The 27,739-nt window shown below is 43.9% G+C and overlaps 1 protein-coding gene across 1 annotated transcript; it reads right to left on the bottom strand.

The window, feature by feature from the left end:
* Window positions 1-24,388, bottom strand: Lpl (lipoprotein lipase). Its single transcript, XM_051169522.1, has 10 exons — window positions 24,122-24,388; window positions 17,172-17,332; window positions 11,710-11,889; window positions 9,857-9,968; window positions 8,778-9,011; window positions 7,809-8,051; window positions 5,491-5,611; window positions 3,710-3,892; window positions 2,392-2,493; window positions 1-353 (listed from the first exon to the last, which is right to left on the bottom strand). Coding segments are annotated over exons 1-10 (1,413 nt in total). The 5' UTR covers window positions 24,198-24,388; the 3' UTR covers window positions 1-352.
* Between the last annotated feature and the right edge of the window lie 3,351 nt (window positions 24,389-27,739).

Below are 27,739 nucleotides of genomic sequence, written 5' to 3'. Positions count from 1 at the left end.
GGCCCTCGCTAATTTTAGACCATGACCAAACAGGTCATATGAAGGAGTCTTATATAATTGGGAACAAATGGTTCCTTCTTAAGGGACACAAGATGCCACAATTCTCCTGTCAGCTGTCCTCTGATGCCGGGAGACATGCCTTTGGCCACTAGACCCCTCACCGTGTATTAGCCATCTTTTAGTATTCAGACTGCCTTCTATTTAACTAACAAGATAGAGCTGGGATTAATACTCAAGAAAACCCACTTTCAAACACCCAAACAAGGGTATTTTTCTTTTAATAAAATTTACTTCATTTACTTCAGTCTTCAAAGAACTCATGTGCTTTCTTCTCTCGTTGGTCTGTCCAGTGTCTGAGGAAAAACAGAAGAAAGGCTATATAACCATCTGCTTTGTCTTTTTCAAGTCCTTCCTTTCCACCATAACAGAGCTCATGAGATGCAGATAACAGATCTGGAAAAGCAGTAGGCACACTTGGCGAGCATATAGATAGGCCCCCACTTGAGCCTCATCTTCAGAAGGCTGGGTAACATGATGGCAAAAGTCACAAAGCTTTCCTGTACTCTAAACATAAGGGAAAAGCCTGCGTCCTTCCTGCTCTGGAGTGTGAGCCTTCTGACAAGAAAGCAGGGGACACTAGACTGACAGCCTGAGAATTGAAACCACTGAAGATTCATAATGACCTCCTAAATTTAAAGTGCATTTCATATGTAAAAAATAAAAAATATTTAATAAAAATTTTTTAAATCTTGAGAGGCAAAAGTTTGTAAATGTGTATACTAAAGGGGGATTTAAAAAATAGTTTGAATAAAGGCAATCTTTACCACCAAAAAAATAAAGTGCATTTCAAAAAAATGACTTCCTATGTATCTTTTGTTTAGAAATGCTATGAGCAGACCATAGATACATCATCAGAGCATCTCAAATAATTTCTGATAGTGCTACCTACATACTTCACAAACAACTGAGGGTATTTCCTCAATTTTTGGATTTGTAGTTTTTAAAGGGATCTTTATTTCTATATTCACAAAACTGCAGATGGGTGCGGGAGAGATAGGTGTTTATAAGTGTATCTGTGTGCATATCTAGGTTTTTATGCTGGAGTCCTCTGTGTTAAAGTGGAGGTAAGCATGACGTTGCCTTGGATCTATGATTTGTAAGAGGCAATGCACTTGGGGCTTAGTGGAAATCTCTCCCCTTCATTAAGAGTCACTTTGCCAGTGTAATATTGGTAACTGTTCTCCACAGCGTGTTCCTGTTGGGCATTCACAGTAATGTTTGGGATCCATGTGGCCTCTTCTTTTCATTCATTCATGGCCATAATTCTACATGTGTGATGTGAAAACATGCCGATGCCATGTGTCTGTAGTGAGAAAGATTATAAATCAAATTGTTAACCACACGCCAAATGTTACTGATAAATATCATTTTTACTTTTGTTTTTGTCTGGTTTCCCTCATATATATAAATTATATTTAAGTAGATATTTTAAATGAGGTATTCCACATAGGGCCTTTGATATTCTTTTTCTGAAGAGGCAATCTTTATTTCGTATTTCTGTCCATAATAATCTAGAAAACAGGAGAAAGCAAAAGCAAATGCCTTTTTCTATTTCCCAATGACCTGTGACCAGCCTCTGTCATTGTTTCTATGTCACCGCCTTTGGGGCACTATCTAATATATGTAGCCCATTAGCACTTGGAGTCTGGCAGGGAAGCAAGGGGAGGGATAAAAACAGCATAGCCTGAGAGCTTGGGAGAGGAGATGGAAGGTCACATGCTTGGTCTCCACTTAGCACTGACGTGCTGGAAAGATTCTGCTGCCAGCTGCCATGAGGATTAGCCCTAAGGGTCATGTAGGACAAACCAGAAGTTGTTTTGAGATAGGAGAATGATTTCCTGTACTCTTATTCCATTTTATCCCCATCTTTGGGGTTTTAACCTGACTTAGGTCTTTCCCATGGCCCTATGCCCTGGAGTCTCCAGCAACTGGAGAAAGTATCTAACCATGTGGCTATAGCTGATATGAGACACTTTCATCCCTAGGTATATCCCTGGAGGAGCTGAAACCGCAGTCACAGTGGTCCCTGCTCTTCAGCCAGCATCTCTGCAGCTAACAGACTTGTGGGAGTGGGAGATGCAGATGTGAAGACTTGTGAGTAATACAAGAAGCAAAATCTAGCTTGTGTATCTGGGATGAAGTTCAGCATGGTGTGAAAGAAAAAGGAGTTACTAAGGGATTTAAAAAAAAAAAAGGAAGAAGAAACAAGTGAGCATAAGAAGGAAGGGCTAACAGAGATGCCCTAAAGCCAGTGACCACAAGAGCTCGCACGCAGGGCAAAGAGCTGGGCAGAGGCCATTTCAGGAGGGTGCTGTGGTTTAAGAGACTCACCAGCCGGACCTCTTCAATGACTTGTCGTGGCATTTCACAAATACTGCGGAGTCCTTTCCCTTCTGCAGATGAGACACTTTCTCCCTAGCACAGAAGATGACCCTGTGGAAGAGAGTGGATGTGAGCATGCCACGCAGAACAATGAAAACAACTGTTTTGTCAAAGACCAATTAAATCTGCCGGGATCACATGAGTTAACTGTGGTGGTATTTCCAGTAGTTAAGTGTGCCACTTGGGTCATGTCTCACTCAGAAGATCTGACCAGTAAAGGAGTTAGGGAACCAGCTCTTAGTATGCCAAAGAATTAGGGAATTAGCTTTCAAGTGCTTTGGGAGCAAAGGCTCTGTAGAATTTTTCAATCTATAATATTTCTTTAAAGTTTTTGTACAAAAGTAAATGACCAAAATTAAAAGAAAAAGAAAGAAAGAAAGAAAAAAAATTTCAATTCTATTTTAAAAAGTGTTTCTATCAAGAAAGAAAGAAAGAAAAATATTCTCAATTCTATTTTAAAGAGTGTTTCTATCAATGGTACGTTTGCAGAATCCCTGGACAGGCAAATGAACATTTCAATTTTATGAGGCTCTTTATGCAAATTATTTTATAGATATGTGTGGGTAGGGCTGAGCATCTCTTGTTTCTGGAAGTTTCTTTTAGCCCTTAGATGTTAGCGTCGCCAAGATTTGTTCCACGTTTGTAACTATTTTGTGCTTGCAAGACATAGTGCAGGGTAAGTAGTTGAGATTGCTTACTTCTGGTTCCAGCTCTCATTCCAAATAATCACTTCAGGCCTTTTATGTTCCTTATTTGAAATACAGACATATTACAGGTTGGGCATCTCCAAACCAAAAATCTAAATTCCCAAATGTTCCAAAATCTAAGGCTTTTTGAATACCAAGCGATGCCACAAGTGGGAAGTCCCACACCTGAGCTCAGTGGATGCATTGTAGTCAAAACGCACAGTCACTGAAAATGTACATGTTACCTTCAGACTGTGCATAAGAGGAAGGTGAAGCCTCAGTTGGTCCTGTCCCTAGGTATCTCGTTGTATATGTGCGACTATTCCAAGATCTGAAAACAGACAAACAGCCAAGCCACGCCCAAGCACTTCCGGTCCCAATCCTGATTGGTACCCAACTACTTCCTTGGTGTGGCCATGAAAGAACATTCCTGAATTGTTTCTGGAATAATTCACTAGGCCCCACAGAACTGAAGAGGCTTCTGGTACCTCCACCGGTATGTCTAAGGCTCCTGAAAGGTTTGTCCCTAAATACGGACAGGAGGCTGTGGGAAATAGGTGGAGAATGGTCAGGCCGATTACTTTTTCTGAGTCTCTCCGGCTTTCACTCGGATCCGCTCGATGACGAAGCCAGGGCTGCTCCACCAGTCGGACCAGCTGAAGTAGGAATCGCTCTTCCACTGCAGCTTCATCATCAGCAATTCTCCGATGTCCACCTCCGTGTAGATCAAGAAGGAGTAGGTTTTATTTGTGGAGACCTCAGGCCTGAGTGAAAATTCCACGAATTTAGTTACTTGTAGAAATCAGCCTTTTCCCCTCCTTAGATATAAATAGCCCTATTGTTCGGATGATATTTTAAGAATGCAAAACATGTCCAAGATAAATGTCAGCAGCAATTGGAATATCTTAAGATCCCATCACCCTTTTCTTCCTCCTAATGCTATAAACTAGTACAGTTCTTAAAGAAAAAAGGACATTAACCAACTTTCACTTCATATATTCCCTTTTAATTTATACAAGTATGGACATATGTTCACCTAATTACAAAGTATATACAGTCCTCTTCTTTGCTCTATTTTCATCATGTTTTTCCTACAAGAATTATACATTTTAGAGGCTATAGTTTTTATTTTACTGACACAATGAACCATATGACCTTTGACTCAATGTTAACTAATACCGTTTCTAGTATTACGTATTTCAATCTAATAAATATGCCACACTTAAATTTTTCAAAACATTCTATTGAATAGTTCTTCAGAATACATTGTAAAAGAAACCATTCTATTCCTTGTGACGATGGCTATAGAAAATTACTTCCTCACTGCCTTCCTTACATAGAAAGTTCTATCAACCAGTGATTAGTCACTCATTTCATGTCACTGTGCATTTTAGAAAATATGGTCATTTAGAAATTATTAAAGGGTGTCATGAAGTATTCCCTAATCAAATCTAAGGAGTAATACTTTACTAAGGGCATTTTACTTATGACATTTTTATATTAAACTATTCTACTTTTTAAAATTATCTATCATCTATCTATCCATCTACCTATCATCTATTTAACTGTCTCTCTGTATGTAGAGTGACTTTCATCACAATTGTTTTTATTTTTTTTTATTTATTTTTTTGTGTGTGTGTTTTCTTGGTGATGCTGGGACCACATTCAAATGTTAGGTAAGCTCTCTACCTCACAACCACATGCCTGCTTCATAATGGTAACTCTTTTTTGGAACTTAACTACTTCGTCATTGCTTCTTCTTTTTTAATAAAAGAGATAAAAACCTAAAATGTTGAAAGAAAACACAAAGTAGAGAGTAAACAAAAATAAGAGATTAGAAAACAGCATTTTCTCATGTGAAATGGTGTACGATCTACATTTGTTTGTTTGTTTTTCGAGACAGGGTTTCCCTGTGTAGCCTTGGCTGTCCTGGACTTGCTTTGTAGACCAGGCTGACCTCAAACTCACAGTGATCCACCTGCCTCTGTCTCCCTAGTGCTGGGATTACAGGCGTGCGCCACCACCACGTTCAGCTTAATCTCCACTTTTGAAACTTAATTTCTTTTTCATCTTTTGGTATTTTGAAACAGGGTCTTTATGTAACCGTGGCTGTCCTGGAACTCACTATGTAGAACAGGCTGGCTTTGAACTCACAGATATGCACCAACCTCAGCCTCTCAAGTGCTAGGATTTCAAGGTGTGGTCCACCACACCCAGCTACATTTTAATTTCTTGCACTAGAGTTTCTTTTCTTGGGGGAGGTCAGGGATAGCGTGCACTTCTGTTTCCCAGGTCAAGGGCACTGGCAAGGAGCAAGGCTGTGCCCTAGCCACAGACTTCAGGTGTGCCCAGAGATACTCACAGAGTGAAGGCAATGTTCTCACTCTCAGCCACTGTGCCGTACAGAGAAATCTCAAAGGCTTGGTTGAGCTGCTGGTTACTCTCAGTCCCAGAAAAGTGAATCTTGACTTGGTAATGGAAGACTGTAGGTAGGGGAGGGCGTTGGGAAAAAGGCATGTGAATATCCATGGAAACATCACAGTTCCCAAACAATCAAGCAGTTCAGACCCATGGAGCATGTCTTCAGAGCACCCGGGCAGGAAGTAGCTTGAGAATACTTCCTGTTGGAAGTGCAGACCTTAAGTGTGTCTCAGTGTGGCTGCAGTGCATGGGAGAAATCCAACTTGTATCTGAATTGCCCGCCTGGAAGGGACTACCAGGGAAACCAAACACACCCAGAAAGCTCGCTGTGACCTCCACTTAACTTGGCCGCCTTACATTTCTACATCTGTAGCTAGCATATTTGGGATTTGCTACTCTGTTACTGTTACTATGTTTGGCCTTGTTTCTTCCCGTTTCTTGGGGACATTGTTACTCCTCTCCTCCCCCATCGCATTCTGTTTTCCCACCATCTGCACAGGGAGGTGTGTGGCTCACACAGTACAGTGAACTCCTGTGAGTCACCAGAAATGCCCTGAGGTCTGTCTTAGGAAGCTGGGTCCCCTGTCCCCTTGATGGGGAGACCTGGTGACACTCAGAGAAAGGATAGCAGGCTACCAAGAAGAGACTTGATAACCTATGAGCATATACAAGGGGAGGAGGTTCCCCTCAGTCACAGTCATAGGGGAGGGGAGTAAGGGGAAAATGTGAGGGAGGGAGGAATGGGAGGATACAAGGGATGGGATAACAATTGAGATGTAATATGAATGAATTAATAAAAAGGAAAAAAAGGAAAAAAGATAATAGTTTACAATACTTCTGTGTATTTCAACCATACAAATGAACTTAGTTTTTATGGAAAAAAATAAACACACACACACACACACACACACACACACACACACACACAACCAGAAAGCCAGGTCCCAAAACATCCCAACTTAGGAAGTGCATCAGGAAGCAAGGACTTGAACTTCCGTATCTCTTCCCTGTCCCTCCTCACTATCCACCAAAACCCCGAGTGTGAAACAGAGCTACAGTGACTGTGAGGGGAATCGTTCAGATCCTTGTCACCAGTAACCCAAGACCCCTATGCACATTTTCTATTGTACTGCTGTCTGTTAAATGCAATTTCTCTTATGCTGAGACCCGACATCCTTAACTCTAATGGCATAGAGAGTGGCAAAACTGAATTCTGATGTTTTTGATGTTACTTTAAATATTTATTTTCCTGAAAAATATTTCAGTACAATCTTTATTTATTTATTTGTTTGTTTGTTTTGTTTTTTGGTTTTTTTTGTTTTTGTTTTTGTTTTTGTTTTTTTGAGACAGGGTTTCTCTGTGTCACCCTGGCTGTCCTGGACTCAATTTGTAGACCAGACTGGCTTCAAACTCACAGAGTTCTTCCTGCCTCTGCCACCCGAGTGCTGAGATTAAAGGCATGCACCGCCACACCTGACCTGTGACAACCTTTATTTAGTTCAGCTATTTGTTTTAAGTGTGTGTGTGTGTGTGTGTGTGTGTGTGTACAGGATCTTGTGCAGCCCAGCTATCCTCAAGCTCAATACGTAGTTAAAGACTTTGAACTCCTGACTTCCTCTAATATAAACAGTGATGTAAAAGGCTAAGCCAAATAAACCCTTTCCTCCCCAGTTGCTTCAGTTATGATGTTTCATTACAACAACAGTAACTCTGACTAAGACACCTTGGATATTTGAATATTGGTGGTTCTTAACTTCATTTAAAGCAACTTTTAAAGTGACAAATGGTCTGTGAAGTTCCAGAGACTAAGGAATTTAGCATTTGTGGACTACGTAGTCTTTTTCTCAATTTCTTGAGTCTGCTTTTGTGGCAGGAAGGCAGTGTTGATAATATGGAAATAAATGTTCTAATAAAACTTTATTTACAACAGCAAGGGGTAGACTGAGTTTGGCTAAAGGGCTAAAGTTTACAATCCCCAAAGCGACGGTTCCAAATGAGCTCGAAAGCCAGTACTAATGGCTGGTCATAGCTACAGAGAAGGCTGCCTGCAAATTCAAGGCTGAGCCCTGGGGTCCTGCTGGTATGGGAATCAAGAGCTGGAAGAAATGGACGAGGAGTGAAAATCCTTGTGTGTTAACAGAGGCACACACAAACTTAGCAGCATCACTCCACTAATTCCCTTCTAACAGATGGACTCAGGCCCTGACAGCAGAGGTGGCACTAACCAACTCTCCCTTCTTCCCACAGCCTCCAACTTGCCTTTGTAGGGCATCTGAGAGCGAGTCTTCAGATACATCTTGCTGCTTCTCTTGGCTCTGACCTTGTTGATCTCATAGCCCACGTTGTTGCAGCGACTCTTTCTGCAGCTGAGGCAGAGGCCTTTCTCAAAGGCTTCCTTGGAGTTGCACCTGTAAGCCTTGCTGGGGTTTTCTTCGTTCAGCAGGGAGTCAATGAAAAGGTGAATGGAGCGCTCATGGGAGCATTTCACCAGCTGGTCCACATCTGGGCAAAGAGACATGGGACATGGCAGTTCTTCAGAAACTGCCTTTGCACTAGGGTTAGGCTTGATGCCAGTCTGTCCTATAGGATGTGTTCTTGGTGGCAGCTGCTCACCTCCCCCCCACCCCCACCCCCGGGATTGTCGAGTTGACTGTCAAAAGTTGACAAGAACTTTTGACTCTTGCCCTCTTATATTTACGAATGTTTATGAAGCCAGAGCAGACAATGCCCAAGGTGAATTTGATTCCCTCCAGCTTAATGCAAACTCCCATTTATTGAAAATGTCTACCATGACTAGGTGCTCCCAAGAGCGCAGTTCTAGAAACTGTACCACAAAAAGCATAACCGTTCAATTAGCAATAGAGAGGGCGGAGGGCAGAGCTGGTCCCTGGCTTCCATCTTGTTTGAGAGATGGTCTCTTGCTTGCCAATGTCTACCCAGGTTGGCTGGCCTGCAGGCTTCGGGAGATTCTCCTGCTGTCTGCCTCCCACCTCACTGGGGGACTAGTGGGGTCACAGAGAGACGTTGGGGCGTCTGGCTTTTATGTGGGTCCTGTGACCTCAACTCAGGCCCTCACCCTTGCATGGCAAGTGCTTTAGACACCGAACTGTCTTCCACCCCCAGAGTATGGATCCTGAAACCATACACTGTGGAGACAGCGAGCAGGTTACAAGGCCATTGACACCTTAGCTTCAAAACTCACATCCGTGTGACTTGCGGTTCACTCACCTCCGAGGCCCCTCTCTGCAATCACACGAATGGCTTCACCAATGTTGCACCCCGGCTGGAAAGTACCTCCATTGGGGTAGAAGTCAACATGCCCTATTGGTTTCTGGATCCCAATGCTTCGGCCAGGTGACCCTCTGGTGAATGTGTGTAAGACGTCCACAAAATCTGCATCATCCGGGGAAAGGCGACTGGGGGGCTCTGCATACTCAAAATTAGGCCCAGCTGGATCCAAGCCTTGGTGAGAAAGAAAATAGCCCCATCGATTTTTAAAATCCGCAGTGAGTTCAGTCCTTATTTCAGCATCCTGCTCTTTCGAATGTAATTCAGTCTCTTAAATTTTTCCACTTGTCTTAGCAGTTGGATCTTTCGGTGTCTAAGAGCCAAAAAAGCTCTTCTAAAATGGAATCTCTTCCACTCACTCTCTCACTCTCCCGCTCTCATTCTTCTCGTGCTCAAACTCTTGATCCTTCTGCCTAAAGTTCCGCAGTGCTGTGATTATGGATGTATGCCACTGCAGCCTGCATATTTCAGTTCCCTGCACGCTCCACCTTTCTCTGGGGGTGATTTTAAACACACACTGTAGCTTTGAACTTGTTGCCTCCATATTCTGAGTGTTAGTCAGGCCTAATATGTATCTCTTAAACTGGCCAGTCTACAGTGGATTTTCACACCTTTATAGCCTGAAGTCTTCTGGTAGGTTATTTCTCTCTCTACACCAAACCATTTTATACCACTTCTTAGATGACTGTCTTATTCCAAATGCTTTCTAAAATCAGTCCGTGTCAGTCTCTCTGGTCCTGAGTTTTAGAAGGGATGACATATATATTGTCTGCTAGCTCAACCAGAACAGAGGAAGGCTAGAACTCTTACTCAGAGGAATGTGTGGGCCTCCGTCCTTAATGCTTTTATCTATTCTGGTTCATAGCCAGTATATGGAAAGCTAGACAGGAGATCATGAACATTGGGCACAAGCTGTCAACACCACGCATGTGAGTTTCTAACAGAAGTAGCTCTGATTCTCTTTCAGAATGATGGTCACATTGGCTCTTGTGATAAATGAACAAGAAAATGCCTCTTACCAGTAATTCTATTAACCTTATTGTTGGTCAGACTTCCTGCCACCCCAGCAGCATGGGCTCCAAGGCTGTACCCCAAGAGGTGGACATTATCCAGGGGGTAGTTAAATTCCTCCTGGGGAAGAATAAATGAAAAAAAGTCCTGGTGTAACTCTCAGTCAAACATCAAAACTAAAAGTAATAAAAAGGAAAGAAAATATCGGTTGTAAAATATTGGCACTAGTGTAAGTTAATTTGCACTGATTTCGTTTTCTAGCTAAAAGAGACAAATATTCTGTGGTGTTGAGATTTTTTTCTTTAACATCTACAACTGTATTTTATATATACATATGTGTACAAATATGTATATTAGTAGATGCATATATACTTTATAAGTGTATATATACGCTTTTGCACATTATCTGTTGTCCAGATAGCCTGCATCCTCTTATTCCTTGAAGTTAGCCAAGCCATGACTAAAAGAGACAAAAGGACATGGGAAGAGATCCCAGGTACACATGGCTCAGCTTTCTGCATCAGCAGGTGTCGTGGCTTGCACAAAGAATGGCCTGCATAGGCTCATGTATTTTAATGCTTGGTCCTCAGCTCGTGGAACTGTTTGGGAAGCACTAGGAGAGGTGGCCTTGTTGGAGGAGGTGTGGCCTTGTTGGAGGAGGTGTGGCCTTGTTGGAGGAGGTGTGTAACTGGAGGTAGGTTTTGAGGTTTCAAAAGCCCACACTATTCCCAGTGTCCCTAACTGCCTGGTTGGCTGTGCCTCAACATGTGAGCACTGTGAGCACCCTTTCTGCCTGCCTGCTGCCATGCTCCCTGTCCTGGTGGTCAAGTACTCTAACCCTCTGAAGTCCAAAGCCCCAAAGTAGATGCTTTGTTTTCTAGGTTGTCTTGGTCTTGGTGTTTTATCACATCAATATAAAATTAACTAAGATCAACAAGTAAGAAGCCTGGAGCCCAAGGAAGTGATCTGATTTTTCCAAATTCATTTGTGTGACTAGTAAAAGAGCCAAGAAAAGAACTTTAGTGACAAGCGAGGGGATAACAATTGAGATGTAATCAGAATAAATTAAAATTTTAAAAAGGTAAAAAAAAAAAAAAAACTTTTGTTTTTTGATGGTTAATCCAATAAACACTGCTTTTTTTTTTTCATTTAATTAGCTGGATGAAATAACTTGGCCTTGTCAGAGTACTAGCTTCTCTTTAGCTACAAAACAAAACAACAAAAACAAAAAAACCAACCAAACCAAAAACAAAACAAAACGAAACAAAACAAAAAAACCCCTTCAAAGTTAACTCCCAGAGTATGGCTCCCAAGAGAAGAAAGTGGGCAAAATCTAAAATCATTAAGCACCTCCAACACTGAACTGCCTCATGTGCTATAGTTCCCACCCACTGTCTCCCTGCCTCGGGTCATCTCTGCCCCAAACCAGGAGCATGACTCTATGGGTCTCAACAAAGTCACCTGGATCCTTCATCTACTCTAAAGAGCCAAACACTGTTAACAGTTTGGGTAGAGGTTGGTATTCTACCAAGAATCAAAGCCAGGATGCCATGCCTAGGCTAGCCAGCTGGTGGGTAAAGAGGTTGCTGAACACACCACTTTCCCTCTGTCTTAGAAAATGGGCTTTTGCTCATGCTACCCACTTGGTCCTTAGTCCCAACAGATCTATCAGAAGACAGGGCAGGGCAGGATGAGCCACTGGCTGTATAATCTAGTCATGCTTACCACAATGTAAAAATGCCCTTGAGAAAATTTAAAATCTTCAGAAAACACCTTAGAGATCTTAGGTGAAAGGCAAGAAAATGAAATAAAAACCAGCCACCTTATCCTAAGCACAGAAGACTCTTTCTCCTAGCCTTACCTCCATCCAGTTGATGAACCTGGCCACATCATTGCCCACCAGCTTGGTGTAGCCAGCAGACACTGGATAATGTTGCTGGGCCCGATACAACCAGTCCACCACGATGACGTTGGAGTCAGGTTCTCTCTTGTACAGGGCAGCCACAAGTTTAGGCACCCAGCTCTCATACATTCCTGTCACCTGAAAAGGATAATACAGGATTTTTTTCTAACTATAATTCATCATGAATACGGTAACAATCTACATGAAATGAGAGGCAAACTTCCCAGCCATTGGCTCAGACTGAAAGCTCAAGCCTCAAGGGAGACTCTAATTCTTTTCAATTCCTTCCTCTTTCCTGGGTAAATGTGAGTACAGCAAGGCGAGTGCTGGCCTTGGAAGCAGCAGGCAGGGCATTAACTTGCTTTAAAACGTGTGTTTTATCAAATTAGTAAAACTTCAAAAATTTACATTATCAAAAAAAAAAATGTCAGGGCCAATGTATTAAGAGTCTGTGGGGAGAGCAGTTGTGGGGTGGGGAGGACCGGGGAGTCTCTTGAGAGTCTATGGGGGGTCACCCTAGCTGAGACTCCTAGCAGCGGGGGTTAAAAAGCCTGAAGTCAACAACTATAGCCAGGTGGGACTTACAGTGGAGGGAGGGGGTCAGCAATCTACCCATAAAACCTTCCACCCAAAATGTATCTTGCCTACAAGAAGTGTAGGGATAAAGATGGAACAGAGATTGAGGGAAAGGCAAACCAATGGCTGGCCCAACTTGAGACCCACCCCACGGGAGAAAGCCAACCCCTGACACTATTAATGACATTCTGCTATGCTAGCAGACAGGAGCCTAGGATAACTGTCTTCTGAGAGGCATCATCCAGATGAAAAGACCCACAGGCAAAAAGGTGGAGTTCAGGGTATTTTGTGGAAGGGTGGAAGGAAAGATTAAGGGAGACAGAGGGGTTAAGAACTCCACAAGAAGACCTGCATGAAGGAGAGATAAACCTGTTTTTTAGGATTCCAAGTGCGGGATCGGAACGGTCTTGTGAGAGAACAGGTGAGGTTAATTCACTAGAAGAGCAACCACCTCGTGCAGGAGCTTAATTGTTGCCAGCTGAAAAGATTCCGTGAGCAGACTCTGGGAGGAGATATATAAATGAGCCAGAACTGGAGGCGGGGCTTTTTCGAGACTTGGGATAGATTTGGCTGTTCATCGCTGCACTTCAAGACGCTCCTAGAGAGAACCACTCGAGGGAAGGCTTCGGGGCTTCGGCTCCTGCTGAGGTTCCGGGTTCTGGTTACCCCAGGTTCCAGCAGAAGAAATCCTGCGGCTCACGTCCTGAGAATCGTTCCTCAGAACTGATATCCTTAAGGTTTTGTTATTGTGTCCATTAATCCTCACTTCCTATTGTTTTGGTTAGTCGGGTTATAAGTGACGTAGGCTTAGTCACTAAGTTGTTAATAAAATATATTGGTTAAGAAAATTGAGTCTACACCTACAGAGTCAAGTAACCTGGGCCCATGGGGGCTGACAGAGACTGAACCACAAACCAAAGAGCATGTATGGGTTTGGCCAAACCTCCTCTACAGACGTAGCAGATGTGCAGCTTGGTCGACATGTGGGTCCCCTAACAATGAAAGTAGGGGCCGTCTCTGACTCTGTTGTCTGGCTTTGGGTCCCTTTCCCCTAGCTGTGCTGCCTTGTCTGGCCTCAGTGGGAGTGGATGCTGAGACTTTAAGATGCCAGGGTAGGTTGGGACCCCCTTGCCAAATTACACACTTTTAGAAAAGTAATGTTGTTTAACTGCTTTTAACTAAGCGAGGAAATATTACCCAGGAGAGTTGATTTAAAGGCCAGGCCTATGAGACATGTCTGGAGTTCTGGCAACTCTGGAGAGTAAAGCAAGAGATAAGTTCATGACCTGCCTCAATTACAGAATGACTTCAAGGTCAGCCTTGGGGAACTTAGTGTAACCATGTCACAAACAAAAGTGGAAAGATGGCTGGGGGCCTTTGCACCGTAGCAAGGTGCACGGCTTGTACATGCAAAGCCCAAGGTTCAACATTTAAAACCAAATAGTAAGAAAAAGGAAGGGGTTTCTTTGTTTTTGGGTTTTAGTTTTTTGGTTTTTGTAGACTGGGTTTCTCCATGTAGCCTTGGCTGTCCTTTGTTGAATAGACTGGCCTTGAACTCACACAATCTGCCTGCCCCTGCCTCCCTGGGTGCTGGGATTAAAGGCATGCACAACCATGCCCAGCGGGAAGACATATGTTTAAGGGATGCAAAGGCACTGTTTTCCTTTAAAGAATGGCTGGCATGTGCAAAGCATTTGCTAAGGTTGTTAGGGTCAGGTCTCATTGCAGCCACTGTAGAGGCTACCAGTTTTATTGTGCCAAGTGTGCTTATGGCAGCTTTTAATGGAGATTTACAAAAAACAGCCGAGAAATGGGAACCCTGGATACCCAAATCCACTGGCTCCATTTGGAGTTTTACACTTGTGTGACGAGTTCTTTTAGACTCCTGCTTTTATTGTTTGTGCATTTACTAGAGTAAAATTTCCAAACATGAGCCTCACTTCACTCCTTGCACTAGGTAGACTGTATAACTTTTCACCTAGTTTCTGTGCCCTGTGTTGGAGCAAGGCCAGCCCGAGAGATACGCACTGTAGTTCTACCTCTTTTATTAACTAGTTCTGTAAACTAACTTTAGCCTTCCTGGACAACAGAAGGCTGGCACGGAATAGCCCAAAGCTCCCTCATATATTTCTACTTGTGACCAGTCTGGTTCCTGATCTCCTTGTGGGTGAGCTCCACCATTATTTTAAGCATGGAGAGAGAGAGCAAAGGTGAGGTCAGCCCACTGAAAACCCAGTTAAGCCTCTTTGAACATGTCTTAGCCAGAGTACTTCAAGTCTGGGTTCAGAGTGTTTTCGAAGGAACAAAGTGAACACACACAGACCATACGAACTTGGAATGCGGGTCTCAAGCACCTGCCTTCCTGACTGCTACACTGACTGCCTCCTGCAGCTCCCATGCAAGATTGTAAGAAGATGGTGTCCTTTCTTCAGAACATAAAGTTAACTGCACTAACTCCTTCCCATCCCACGGTGAAAACCAGCCAATGCAAAGCTCCCATGGGAGTGGGCGGCTCTCCTGATGTGACAGAAGAGGGTCCTGACTTCCCCGAGTCTGTGCCCTTGAGTGGCCTGGAAGCTTATCTCTGATAAGCTGTTTGTTCTAGGTTCTGTTGTGCCTTTTTCTGTATCAGTGTTTCCAAGTTAGGCAGTCTGGAAAAGGGCAGGTGACCAACTCAGCTACACGGTTGGGTACTTGTATTAACTCAGTAGCAACTAATCCTAATCCTTCCTTTTTTTTTTTTTTTTTTTTTTTTTTGTGCAACATAAAATATAAATGAAAGACACAAAAAGGGGTTGAAGAAGCTGCACACTTTCCTCTACTCAGAAAAGGTCTTGATTTCTAGATCTCCCTTCTTACAGAGCCTGGTTTGACTGAGCCCAGCCAGTGTTTGCTCTGATAAGCCAGGACCAGCTGGCTTTATCACAGTTCCAGATGGGGCAAGTCCATGTGATAGGGAAACACAGCCTGTCTGGCCAGCAACCTAGCCTGAACTTAGCACTCGAATCACTGAGACACACGACCTGAAGAGCAAGGTGGGTTTCCTGCGGCAGTGGAAGCAGCGGCAGCATCCGGCACTATGTCTGGGTACTGCATTAGTCATGTCGTCTTCGTAAGAGAAGGAACGTCTCCCGGCCCCGCCACAATTTCCTAAAGCACCAAAGCCTTCTAGGGGTGGGACTGAGATCCGTGACAGTTGAGGCGCGCACTTGCTTCCCGTGCAGAAATGTGCTTATCGGGCTGAAACTTCTTGGGAAGTATTATAGGCCACACTGTGTATATCCAAACTGCCTTTACACATCGCAAAGATCTTTGCCCTACTTACAGTTTATGTTAGGGACTTGGGCTTTCATTATATGCTATACACCCACTCTAGTAAGTGGCTATCTTTAAAAAAAAAAAAAAATATATATATATATATATATATATATATATATATATATATATGTCCTGTTGCTGACATATCCATGGAAATGATAACATCTGTAATTACAGTGATTACATTACATGTAGGAGAGCATGCGTGAATGGGATGTAGATCACTTTTACCTAATTCTCATTGAATTCAGTGTCTAGCTACAGCATTGAAAAGTTGCATCTAACAGGAAGATGAACCATCTTTGGCCGTCTATTTCATATAAATTATTTTTAATCTGCAATACACCCTGCTCTCTAGGAGTTAAAAATTGTACAAGAAAATGGAAATATTTACATGAAAACACTATCGTGTAAAGCAACTATTTGGTGTATATGGCAGCGGCTACTTATGACTGTTTTGAATAAGTAGCTTTAACCCCCACCTGAGCTTTTTTGTCCTTTCCTTTTTATGTGTGTGCATGTGTCTGTGTGGGTGCGTGTGGGACAGCCTGGGATACTGTTCCTCAGGAGCTGTCTACCTTGCTTTTTGAGATTAAAAAAAAAAAAAAAATCTCAATCTGGAATTGACAATCTTGCCAGTGTGTCCCACAGATCTCTCTGTCTCTGTCTCTGTCTCCCTGGGATTATAAGAGTATGCCTTTAGGCCGTACTACTATTTATTTATTTTTAAATATTTATTTATTTATTTAATGTGTATGAGTGCTCTGTCTGCATGTGCATGTTCAGGCCAGAAGAGGGCATCAGATCACATTATAGATGGTTGCAAGCCACCATGTAGCTGCTGGGAATTGAACTCAGGACCTCTGGAAAAGCAGACAGTGCTCTTAACCACTGAGCCATCTCTCCAGCCCTACTTTTTGCTTATGTATTTGTTAAGTGGTAGACTAGAGCTCAGGCCCTGTGCTTGCAAGTCAGACATTTTATAGACTGAGCTAGCTCCGTAAACATTTTTTTTTCCGACCTTCTTCCCTGACAGCTCCTTGATGAATTTCCTTAAGGTTATAACTCAGACAATTTGGAAGTGGAGGGGCCATTTGTTTTACAGGAGGTTAGTAAGCTGAGGCCTAGAGATGACAGAGAACAGCCGAGAAGCAGCTGGCCTCCTCTGACCATCACAGGTGATCTTCAGCAAAGGGCCTTTAATGAATGAATAAATCAACGAATGAAGGAGTCATGTCTTCATTCTGGAGGAGCGCCCCCCTGTGGTTGTCAACAGTAACACGTCCTTCTCCCATCTCCACGGATGTTCCAGGGGCACCAACAAGGCGCTGTGTTGAAATAAATGCAGGCACCAGCCAGGGGAATAGATCGGGAGCGGCGAGCTACAGGGGCTACCATGGACCAAGATTGTCTCTATCCAAGTCTAGAACAAAGCTGTCAGGGAGCCTAAAAACACTGATTACGGGTTTCCAATAGCTGGGGTCTAGTTGAACCTAACCTATTCTTTCTTCCTGGACTACTCTTACCGTCCAGCCGTGGATCACCACAAAGGTCTTGCTGCTGTGGTTGAAATGGCAGTTTGACACAGATTCTGCTAGTCCAGGAATCAGATGGCAGGTGTCTTCAGCTGTGTCTTCAGGGGTCCTTAGGGCAAATTTACTTTCAATGTCTGCAAAATCTTTTCCCCCTACAGGAAAGGGCAATCAGATGGGTTATTTGGTTTTACTCAGGGCCGACGGGTTTTAAGTTCACAAATAGCCAATGCCAACAACGCCCTTGTTTTTTCTAAAGCAGGTTTTCTAGATAAATAAATAAATAAATAAATAGGGGTATGTGCAAGCATGGGGGCCTTAGTCCAGAGCACCAGAACCCACAGACGTGCCCACTAGGAATGGTCTCTGTCATTCCAGCCTCACAGGGCAGAGGTAGGCGCTTCAGAGCAAGCTGCAGGAACAGCCATATTGGTGAGCTCAAGTTTGATTGCAAGACCTTGTCTCAAAGAGCAAGGCGGAAGAGTGATCAAGACAGACGCCTTTCATCCAGCCTGGGACTTCATATTCACACATACACATGCGTACCTGCACACATGCAAGCACTGTACACCACCACACGCACATGCACATGAAAATATTTTTAAAAGAAAAATAAAAAGAGAGAGAGAGAGAGAGAGATAATGAGGATCTCAAGAGAATGACTGATGTCACCGAGATGACAGTGTGGCCAGAGATGACTTTAACTGTGAATTAAGCAATCTGACTGCTGGGCCTTTAGCCGTGGGTATGTAGGCATTTAATTCACACAAGTGAACTACTATGTAGAAATTCTTTGATTTCGTAGTTTCCCAAGTGACTTGGCCAAGATGGGAAAAGGATGGCAGACTAGCACCCAGCACTCCTCGTGCGAGTGCAAAGTTCAGCTGCTGAAGGGCGCTGCCCATAGATCTGTGCGGGATGGTCCCTGTTATGTTTTGAGTTACTCTGCTTTCCTTTTTAAATAGATGATTATATTGATCTAAAGTTTTCCCATGAGGGCATCACTAGACTCATTTGCAAGAAGGACACCCACACAGGAATCAGAATTATAAAAGAAGAAAAATTGGGAGGTTTAGGAAGCTGATGCTCTCCTAATCACAACATGCACTGTCTCAAGCCATTTTGAGAGCGTGGCGGGTTCACAGATACCAGGATGTGGGTGAGCCATGGTCAGTACAGTCCCAGGGTACACTCCTCTTCCTTTTGTGCTTAGAACGTTTCACACAAAGTTAGACTTTTAAAATGATAGCAGATCTTAGGCAGATGGTGGTGGCGCATGCCTTTAATCCCAGAACTTGGGGTACAAAGGCAGGCAGATCTCTGTGAGCTTGAGGCCAGCCTGGTCTACACAGTGAGTTTCTGGACAGCCAGGGCTACACAGAAAAATGGTCTCAAAAAACATAAGCACATGAAAAACAAACAGCAGTAAATCTGGCTGTTGAAGGAGCTTGTTTTCATTCTAAATCTTAAACTGGATAAGGAGAGAAGGTGAACCTAGATTTTAGAACTATTCACAAATCTCTAAGTGCTGATGTATCTTATGATTCCTTATAGAAAAGTAAAAATTGTCAAACTGCTAAAACAATCACATCCTTTTCAGGAAACAGACTACAGAGGACTTAGAGAAAATTACTTATTTCTTGGTCAAGTTATAGACACAGTCTACTTATTAAAAACAACAACAATGTAGAATTGAATATTTTTCTTTAAAAATTTCAGAAAATGAACAATTAAGGTAATTAAGACACATCTGGCTGCCCTGGTGCACGCTTGTAATCTCAGAATTCTGAGAGGCAGAGAAGGCCTATCTTTCTGAGTTCGAGGCTAGCTTGGGCTACAAAGCAAGTCCAGGGCAGCATGGCTACACTGAGAAACCCTGTCTCAATAAACAAAACAAAACAAAAGATAATTAAGATACTACCCATATCGTAATCTAAATCTGTTTCCTTTTTATAACTAAAAAAATTGAAACCTCTAATTTCAAACTGACATTGCAAAAGTCAAGCCCAGAAGAGTAGTGATGGATTCACTAAAAGCGAAAGTGCAGGCATTGAAATCTGCTCCTCATGTAGTTATCTGAGGAGTGGCAAGCATTTTCCTTTCTAAAGAATATTTTTAAATGCTGTGGTTAGTTGCTGAGTGATTCATTATAAGCAGTAACTCAATCATGCATGTGTACACACACAAGTGAATCTCCACTACCTAAAACACAGGCGATGTTTCTTAATTCATTTCTGAAATGATTATATTTGCTAGAAAGAAATAAGTTTCACAATAGTTGCTAAATGCTCTGAAAGTCTTTATCCAACTATGAGATGATGGTAAACTTCCAATCTTTAAAGCTCTTAATAACTGTCTAAATCCATCCTGCCACCAAGAATATGTGCAGCCTCACGTCTTATTTGAGGACACAAGCTCTCTTCTTCCTTCCAGAAAACACTGTTAACCTTACTAGCTGGTTAAAAAAAATTGCATGCATTTAACCTTATTAATCTGATTCTGCCCAACACGTTATTTTACTTTTAGAAAGTGGTTCAGAAAATACAAAAGTAAATTAGCCTCACTTGATTCCCCCTCTCACTACCTCTAACATTTCCTCCTCCTCTCTAACAAACTGATTTTTATGTTTATCAGTCTCTTATTTTAGCTTTATTATATTTATGTATTTATGCACTATGTATGTGTGCACACATGCACACACACACATGCATACTACAGCGCATGTGTGGAGGTTGGAATCTGTTCTCTCTGTCCACCATGTGGGATCAAACTCAGGTTGTCAGGCTCGGTACACAGCCTGAATCACTAAGGCATCTTGCCAGCTTGATTAACCTCAGCCTTTTTCAAGCAAAAAGGCCACTGAACACCCCAGCAGACAAGCTCGCTTACTGTCCATTTTTGCATTGCTGCATCGGAAGATTACCTGGAATGGCTCCAGAAATACCACTCTCTTGTGGCCTCCTTTATCCTAGAATTAGGCTGTCTAGTGGCTATTGCTGCTGACTTTGAGATGGCGGTGGGTATCTGCTGAAATTATTAAGGCTGACTTTGTATATTTCCATGAGGAAGAAGAAGAAGAAGAAGAAGAAGAAGAAGAAGAAGAAGAAGAAGAAGAAGAAGAAGAAGAAGAAAAAGAAGAGGAAGAAGAAGAAGAAGAAGAAGAAGAAGAAGAAGAGAAGAAAGAAGAAGAAGAAGAAGAAGAAGAAGAAAAAGAAGAGGAAGAAGAAGAAGAAGAAGAAGAAGAAGAAGAAGAAGAAGAAGAAGAAGAAGAAGAAGAAGAAGAAGAAGAAGACCCTGTTTAACATGGAGATCCATATCAAAGGCTCAGTTGGAATCCATACAACCAGGGTATCTACTGGACCTGATGTTGGTTGAGAAAAGAAACACGAATTCATCCACCTTCACATAGATTTGCACATGGAAACATTCATTTTTGTTGTTGCTGTTGGTTTGGTTTGGGTTGGGTTGGTTTTTTTTTGTTTGTTTGTTTTGTTTTTGAGACAGGGTTTCTCTGTGTAACCTTGACTGTCCTGGACTCACTTTGTAGACCAGGCTGGCCTCGAACTCACAGGCCTGCCTCTGCCTCCTGAGTGCTGGGATCACAGGAATGAGCCAGCACACCTGGTGTGGTGCGGATTGTGTGTGTGTGTGTGTGTGTGTGTTTCATGGGAAAACAGTGCTGCTTAGTGAGTGAGGCAGTTGTTTCAATTTTATGTTAGATGTAAAGTAACAAATCTTTCTGCTGCTTAGTCTGCGCAGGGGGAGTTTGCTGCCCTTTAAGAGCAGCTTGGTACCCTAATGATCAATGTGCTTTCCCCGAAGCAGTAACTGCAGAGCGTGTGGAAACAGGTAAGAAGACAGACCCCGGGCGTGGTTCCATAAGGATGTTTCCTCGTCGAGGTTCACTCTAGGTTGACTACGGGAGTGACAAGTAGACCTGAGCTAACCTGAGGCGACTGTTGCTAAGGAAACTTGGAAATGTATCAGTGCCTCTGCATTCATCCAACTGTGCTGCCTTTTGCTAGGTTCCTCGGAAAATTAAGTCCCCTTTAGAAAGAGGAAGGAGGAGGAAGAGGAGGGGACTGAGGAAGAGAGGAAGATGAAAAAGAATGAAGGGGAGAGGCCGTGGTGTATCCATCCTGAAGTCGACCCAGCACGTTAGTACTACCGTGACAACCAGGACCCCCCAGACAGGTCCCTATTAAGCACCAGGGTGATGTGTTTATGTTGACAAATCACACGCCAACGTGTTCCCTTTTCTACGTAATCTTTATTCCTAAATTTCCAAAAAGACAACTCAAATGTAGTGTATAACAAGGAAGAGACGTTTATCTTGATTTGGATAACAGTCACGGAGAAGAAATTAGGCTGGAGTTAAAAGCTAAAGAACCATTGAAGAGGGGAAGGTTAGAGAGAGGACTGTACTGCTGTCAGGGTAGGAGCAGCACTGAGCCTCTAAGGAAGTAACAGGTGACACCAAAGACAGATGAGAGCTAGCGGGGGAACAGGCACCACCGAGTGTATGAAGAACGCAGAAGAAGACTGCAGCAATATCACAAGGCAATTTTCTCCGATAAGCCACACAGATATCACAAGGCAGCCTTAGTGATGATAATGTGGAAATGGGCTGTGGTCAGAGGGAAAGGGGACAGACAGGACAACATGGGATGTTTAAAATCTACTTGGCTGGACAATCTGGCAGAGGAGAAGAAACACTCAACTGAATAGAGCAGTGCAGCAGTCAGGGGAAGCTGTGCTAAAAATACACTCTCCACTGCCACTCTTCCCCTACTCGTCTCCCCACACCTTTCAAGGCAGCTATTAATCAATCACTCCGTTGTCAAGATCTCTTCCAGTGTCATTTGCTTCTTTGCTGTCATTACCCGGTGACTTCACTTTGATATTAACCTGCAAGTGAGCGTTGTGATGGAAGGGAAAGGATTGCGTGGAGCAGGGTCCTGGGGAAGAAGGCAGGCACCTCAGGAAAATGCCTCTCATACTCAGACACTGTTCAAGGAAAAGAAAAAAAAATCAAGAGTGGACAAGGAAACTGGGAGCCCAGAGGGGAGCTGGAGTCACTCCAAGCTGCGCCTTTCAGCTGCACCCACAGTCTTACCCCTAGGTGAATTCATCTGTGGGACAGACTAGAAGTGCTGTGGTAGAAACACCACACTGTAAAGGGTGGGTAGAGAGAACAGAAAGATGACAAGAGCGAATAATGTCACACCTGCTTAGGAATAACAGTCCCTAATACATTTTAGTGATAGAAAAAATCAGGTGTTGGCTAAAATCCAAAAGTGTTACGCAATTACTTATGTGTCCATTTAAATCCAAGTATATGAGAGAGGAAATCCAGGGCACTTTGAGTCTCGCCAACTTTCCTAATGTTACAGCTTTTGCCGCTGAATGCTGAAGGGTGACGCTAAGCAGTGGGGAAGCTGGGTCCAGAGCTTCTAACAGAAACCTTTAGCAAAACCCTAAAATGTAGACGACCGACTTTTTCCGTGAGCGTTTACAGGTAAAGCCGCGTTATACTGCGGCGTGCTTCCTGAAATAGGAATTAAAAGTTTGTTTGTTTGTTTGTTTGTTTTTAAACCACAGTTGCAAACGATGCAGAAAGACAGCCTGCCACTGGAGAGGCAGGATCTCCAGTATCCTCAAACACCCGAGATTCTTATCTTCCATGCTGGAGTCTCTCTCTTTTGATAACTCAGCAAAGACGTTTACAACTACATGCAGAAATAAAGCGAGTTCTAAGCTGCAGTCAAGGAGTCCACTAATACCGAGGATAGGCTGTGGACGTGCCATTTTAGAGCTCCTCCTGGGGACACCACCCTCATGGCGATTCTACCAGCAGCAGCACAAGGAAACTCCAGCCTGCTTTTATGACTGGGTTCAGTCACATTTTGAGTCTCTGCTCTGTTAGCTCAAACCAAGGTTCAAGTTACAAGGCTTCTCAATTGTGGGCAGGTCTCGACTTCAAGGCCATAAAGAAACTCGCAACCGACCCTAGTCGTCTTCCCTAGGCTGAGAGAGCAAGCAGCGGCCCGGAGGTGACCGCCTTTGTGACCATAGTGGTGAACGCGACTTTCCTACAGCGCTAGAAAACCCCACGTGCTCTCAGGCGAGCGTCTCCTGGGAGGACAGCAAGGACACAATGCTAAACTGGTAACTCGCAAGCCCGAGGCACCGGACTGCTGGTGGCTGAGTCACGTTTTCCGGAGGCTCGACTCCTTCCTGGGCTTTCTCCCATACTGAGCTAAGCTGAGCACAAAATCGCTCCCCTGCGCCAGAACGCATGCGGGACGCTGATTTCCATCCAGGACTTGGAGCCACGCGCTCCCCGGCACCACCACCTAGCACTCCCACTCCTACAGTAGCTCACAGCCCTGCGCTCAGAGCGACAGTATCCTGTGTACAGTCGGAACCAGGACAACGCGCCCTCCCGCCCCGACCGCTGATGGAGCCACACTGGGTTCACTCTTCCTGTCTCCAGAGGGGTCTGACCCTCGATCCCAGCCAAGTTAGGGTCACCTTGGCCAGCGTGTCTTGCATTCAGCACCCCCACTCCCTATAGGGAGGTTACAACCTGTCACTACTGCTTCACCCCACCTCTAGGTCTTCCCCATCCCACGCGTCACACCCCCGGCCCTTTCCTGCGATGGCCAGCAGCGGGAGAGAGCAGGGGACTGAGCCGGAATTGCTGAGAGAAAGAGAGGGAGAAAAGCGGAAACTCGGAGTCGCCGTAGCGTGATCGGAGGGTGAGTCCCTCCTTACTGCGCCTAGATTCCATTCCACCCACCCGTCCCGGGACTCTCTATCCCTGATGCACCCGGGAGTCCTAAGGCGCGTCCCTTCCAACTTTCTCCCTCCCATCTTCAGATGGCAAGAAAGTGGTCGCCACCGGGTCTGCAGGTGGAGGGCGTTTGGCGCGAAAAACCTACCGTCTACTGCAGCTACCGCAGTCAAACTCTGAAGCCACACTCCCAGGGCCACCAGGAGCAAGGCTTTGCTCTCCATCTTCCGGAACGTCCTTCTGCTTGGCGGCTGGAACTGCGCGGGGCGGGCGGGCTCGGATCCGCGTTGCAAAGGGTTGAGCAGAAGGCGCCAGAGGGCTGGAGCCCGGTAAAGTGCAGCAGGGCAAGTCAACCTTTAAAGGGGAGGGCAGACAGCTAGAAGGGGCAGAATTCCTAGGAGGAGGAGGAGGAGGAGGAGGAGGAGGAGGAGGAGGAGGAGGAGGAGGAGGAGGAGGAGGAGGACTCAAGTCTGACAGTGTTTCCACTCCACCGCCGCTTAAGTGATTGGAAATATGCAAATGAGCCTCATCACCTATTGGCTATAAAATCATAAGTTGGGGGGAGGATTCTAAATTCACTTCCAAATATTTGAGCAAACTGTAATGAGGCTCACCGGTGCCAGCGAGAAGAGGGGGAAAGGGCAAGTGGGAATGCTTGTTTGTCGTTTAGGCTCTGGTTTGCCTACCCTGAGGAACTTGCTCCCCAGGGACCCCTGTAGAGAAAGGGAGGAGGGGCTTACACTGATTTATGTTAACTATCCAAAGATCAGGTTTTTTTCCGAGGGGAAGTTTTGCCCTTAAACGACATCTGCCCAACACTTTGATCCTTCCCTTCTTTTGATGAATCTTCTTTGTTAAATTTGTGAGTTCCTTTCCATCCTACTACTCCTACCCTCATCCCCACTCCTAACCCCCGCCCCCAAGAATCAAGGGGACCTTAGGACACACGTGCTGCTCAGCGCTTGGTGCCTGCATGGTTCGCTTTTTATCATGGGTAATATGGATTTCCTTCTGTGGTAGGGGGAGAAAGGGGGGAGGGGCATTTGCTTTAACTAGTTTCTAATTTTTGTCTTATGCAAATCGTACTCCTTCCTCAACTCAAGGATAACATCTACCTTCAGAGGCAGAAGGTCCTGGTCGAATACTGTAAGCCATCCTGGATTCTCAGTAGAAGAAGCCATTCCGAAAGACACGCACTGCACCATTCCAAACCTACAATGACAGGAAACAGACCCATGATGGCCCAGGGTCGGGGGATATGGCGCTGGGGTTGGGGGAGGGTTGTTGGAGGGGTGATAAAAAATATTCTGAATTCCACATGATTATCGTTGTACAGCTGTGTACATGCATTAATACTGAATTGTACCCTGCATGGGTGAACACTGAGCTTTTTCAAAGTGGATTAGCACATGTTTGTAGAATAAGAAGAAAAATAAAGTCACATAGGATGCTGTGCCCATCTGCCAGTATCTTTTTAAATGAAGAGTGTTGATTGGCTGGAGAAGACAATAAGCATTAGACTCTTAATGCTGAGAAACCACCTCCAAAAAAATCAGAACCTCCAACTGGCCCTCTTTACTGATCCCAATATATTTAATACAGTCTTCTCTCCATAACAACACACACACACACACACACACACACACACACACACACACACGTTAAGGGGGTCAAAAACTATACAATTAGTATAGGCCCACTTTTTATGTTTTCTCAACATTGTAAAATAGAGCCCAAATATGCTGTTCCATGGATGAGTTCTGCCGCCACGTCTCACTGTCTCGTCTTGCACTGCAATCCTTAAACAGTGCATCATCCTCATGCGTTGCTGACTCCAAAGCATGCAGGGAACCTTGAAACTTGGCAAGAGCAAAACACCACTGAACAACTTTGGAAATGGCAGAAGATACCCCAGGGCACATATCTAGAATGTGGCCAGCCTCCAAGAGAAGTATATATAGGAAGCTCTAATTTAAAAAAACGTGACAATGGGGTAAAAGACATAAAAAGAGAAGTGCAGGAATACTTACTACTGTATCTAGAACAGCCACACAGCCTCGTTTCAAGCATAGATATCATCTGATAAAACTCCACACAGACCTGTAACCAACCACAAAAAGGACACAGAAGGTGTGTGTGTGTGTGTGTGTGTGTGTGTGTGTGTGTGTGTGTGTGTGTGTGTGTGTTGCTGTTACATGTGAACCTGGTTTATACTGGCCTCTACTGTCACTTTGCATGACCAGTAAAGATACAGATTTCCAGGAAGAACTAACACGGAATTCAGCCTGGTAGAAAGAGTAGACAGCCTGGCTTTTCTCCAGGGGACAAGTGGTGAGCAGGTGGGTGTGGAGGCCACACTCTGTCATGATTGGTCATGCCGGCCTTGGTCAGGTGCCCCAGTTCTCCCTACAGATGCTCACATGAGCTCTAGGTCAGGCTCCTGTGTGCTTTCGTCAAGTCTGATGCCCTATCTTCCACAAGGTTATTTGGACATGCACAGCTTAAGGCTTGGCTTTTTTCTAAAATTGACTTTTCCTTCGTACCAGACTGACAAGGTGTTAAGTTAAAAGAATCTGAGCATATTTAAATGTAAACAAAATAGTACACATAGGGCAGGGAACTTTGGCATCTGCTCTAGTTAAAAGTGATGTAAGTAATAAAAAACAAACAAACAAAAAAAAAACAACTATGCCTAGCTAACAAAACACTGAAGCCCTGGATGTAAGGAATCACTGTGTCCATCTGTCTGACTGTCTGTCTGTCTGTCTGTCGTGGTTTTGATTGACTGCTTGCTATTTGCACATTAGGTAGTTTTCATCCTCTCGTGCGTTTAATGATTTTAGATGTAGCAGAGCTGAGTAATATTCCCACACTACAGACAGGAGAAAATGAAACTCCCCAAAGATTAAACAACAACACCCTGAAATCACAGAGAGCACCTCCTTTATTTTGGTGGCCCCAGGAGAGAAAAGTAATCCATTTGCTGTGCTAAGTTTTAATATTTTAATTGCAAACCAGAAAGAGAAACAGACTGTTTTGTACATGCAGAATTTAGCTCAAGATTCTATTCTGTATTTTCCTTGCTAAAACTGAAATATGATGGAATTTAAAAAAAAAAATAAGGCTGAAAGAGCACCCATGCTAGGAAGAAAGCTAGGAAATTCACTGACTTTGAGAACAATGTGGCTAACCGCCCCCCAAAAAAGTGTAAATCTGCAAAGTCATAAGCATAAAAATAGTTTAGTGCTGGAGAAATGAGTTAGTGATTAAGAGCACTGCTTGCTCTTCTGGAAGACCTAGGCCTAATTTCCAGAATCCACGCAGTGGCCCACAACCATCTGAAACTGGAATTCCAGGGCATCTGATGTCCTCTTCTGGCCCCCATGGGAACCGTGAATGTGGTGCACTTACATACATGCATGCAAAACACTCATACACATTAAAATAAATGTTTTAGAGCCAATGCTGTGGCACACCACGCCTGTAATCCCAGCACTCAGGAGGCAGAGGCAAGCAGATCGCTGTAAGTTTGAGGCCAGCCTGGTTTACAAAGCTGCATGGAGAAACCCTGTCTCAAAAAAGAAAAAAAAAAAGTTTTAAGTCCATTTTAAATAAATCTAAATAAGATAGAAAAACCCCAAATGTTGTCTAAAATTGTCATAAGGGCTTTTCTGCCATAATCTACTCATATCCCATGATTAGATTGCAGATCGTGGGGATTTGGGGTTCAAAGTGATCTGAGCAGCAACGGGGATCCATGTACTGG

This window comes from Acomys russatus, chromosome 27 (assembly GCF_903995435.1).
Source record: "Acomys russatus chromosome 27, mAcoRus1.1, whole genome shotgun sequence".
Classification (NCBI taxonomy): domain Eukaryota; kingdom Metazoa; phylum Chordata; class Mammalia; order Rodentia; family Muridae; genus Acomys; species Acomys russatus.
The sequence above is the reverse complement of the archived record's forward strand: the minus strand, read 5'-3'. Positions and strand labels throughout refer to the sequence as shown.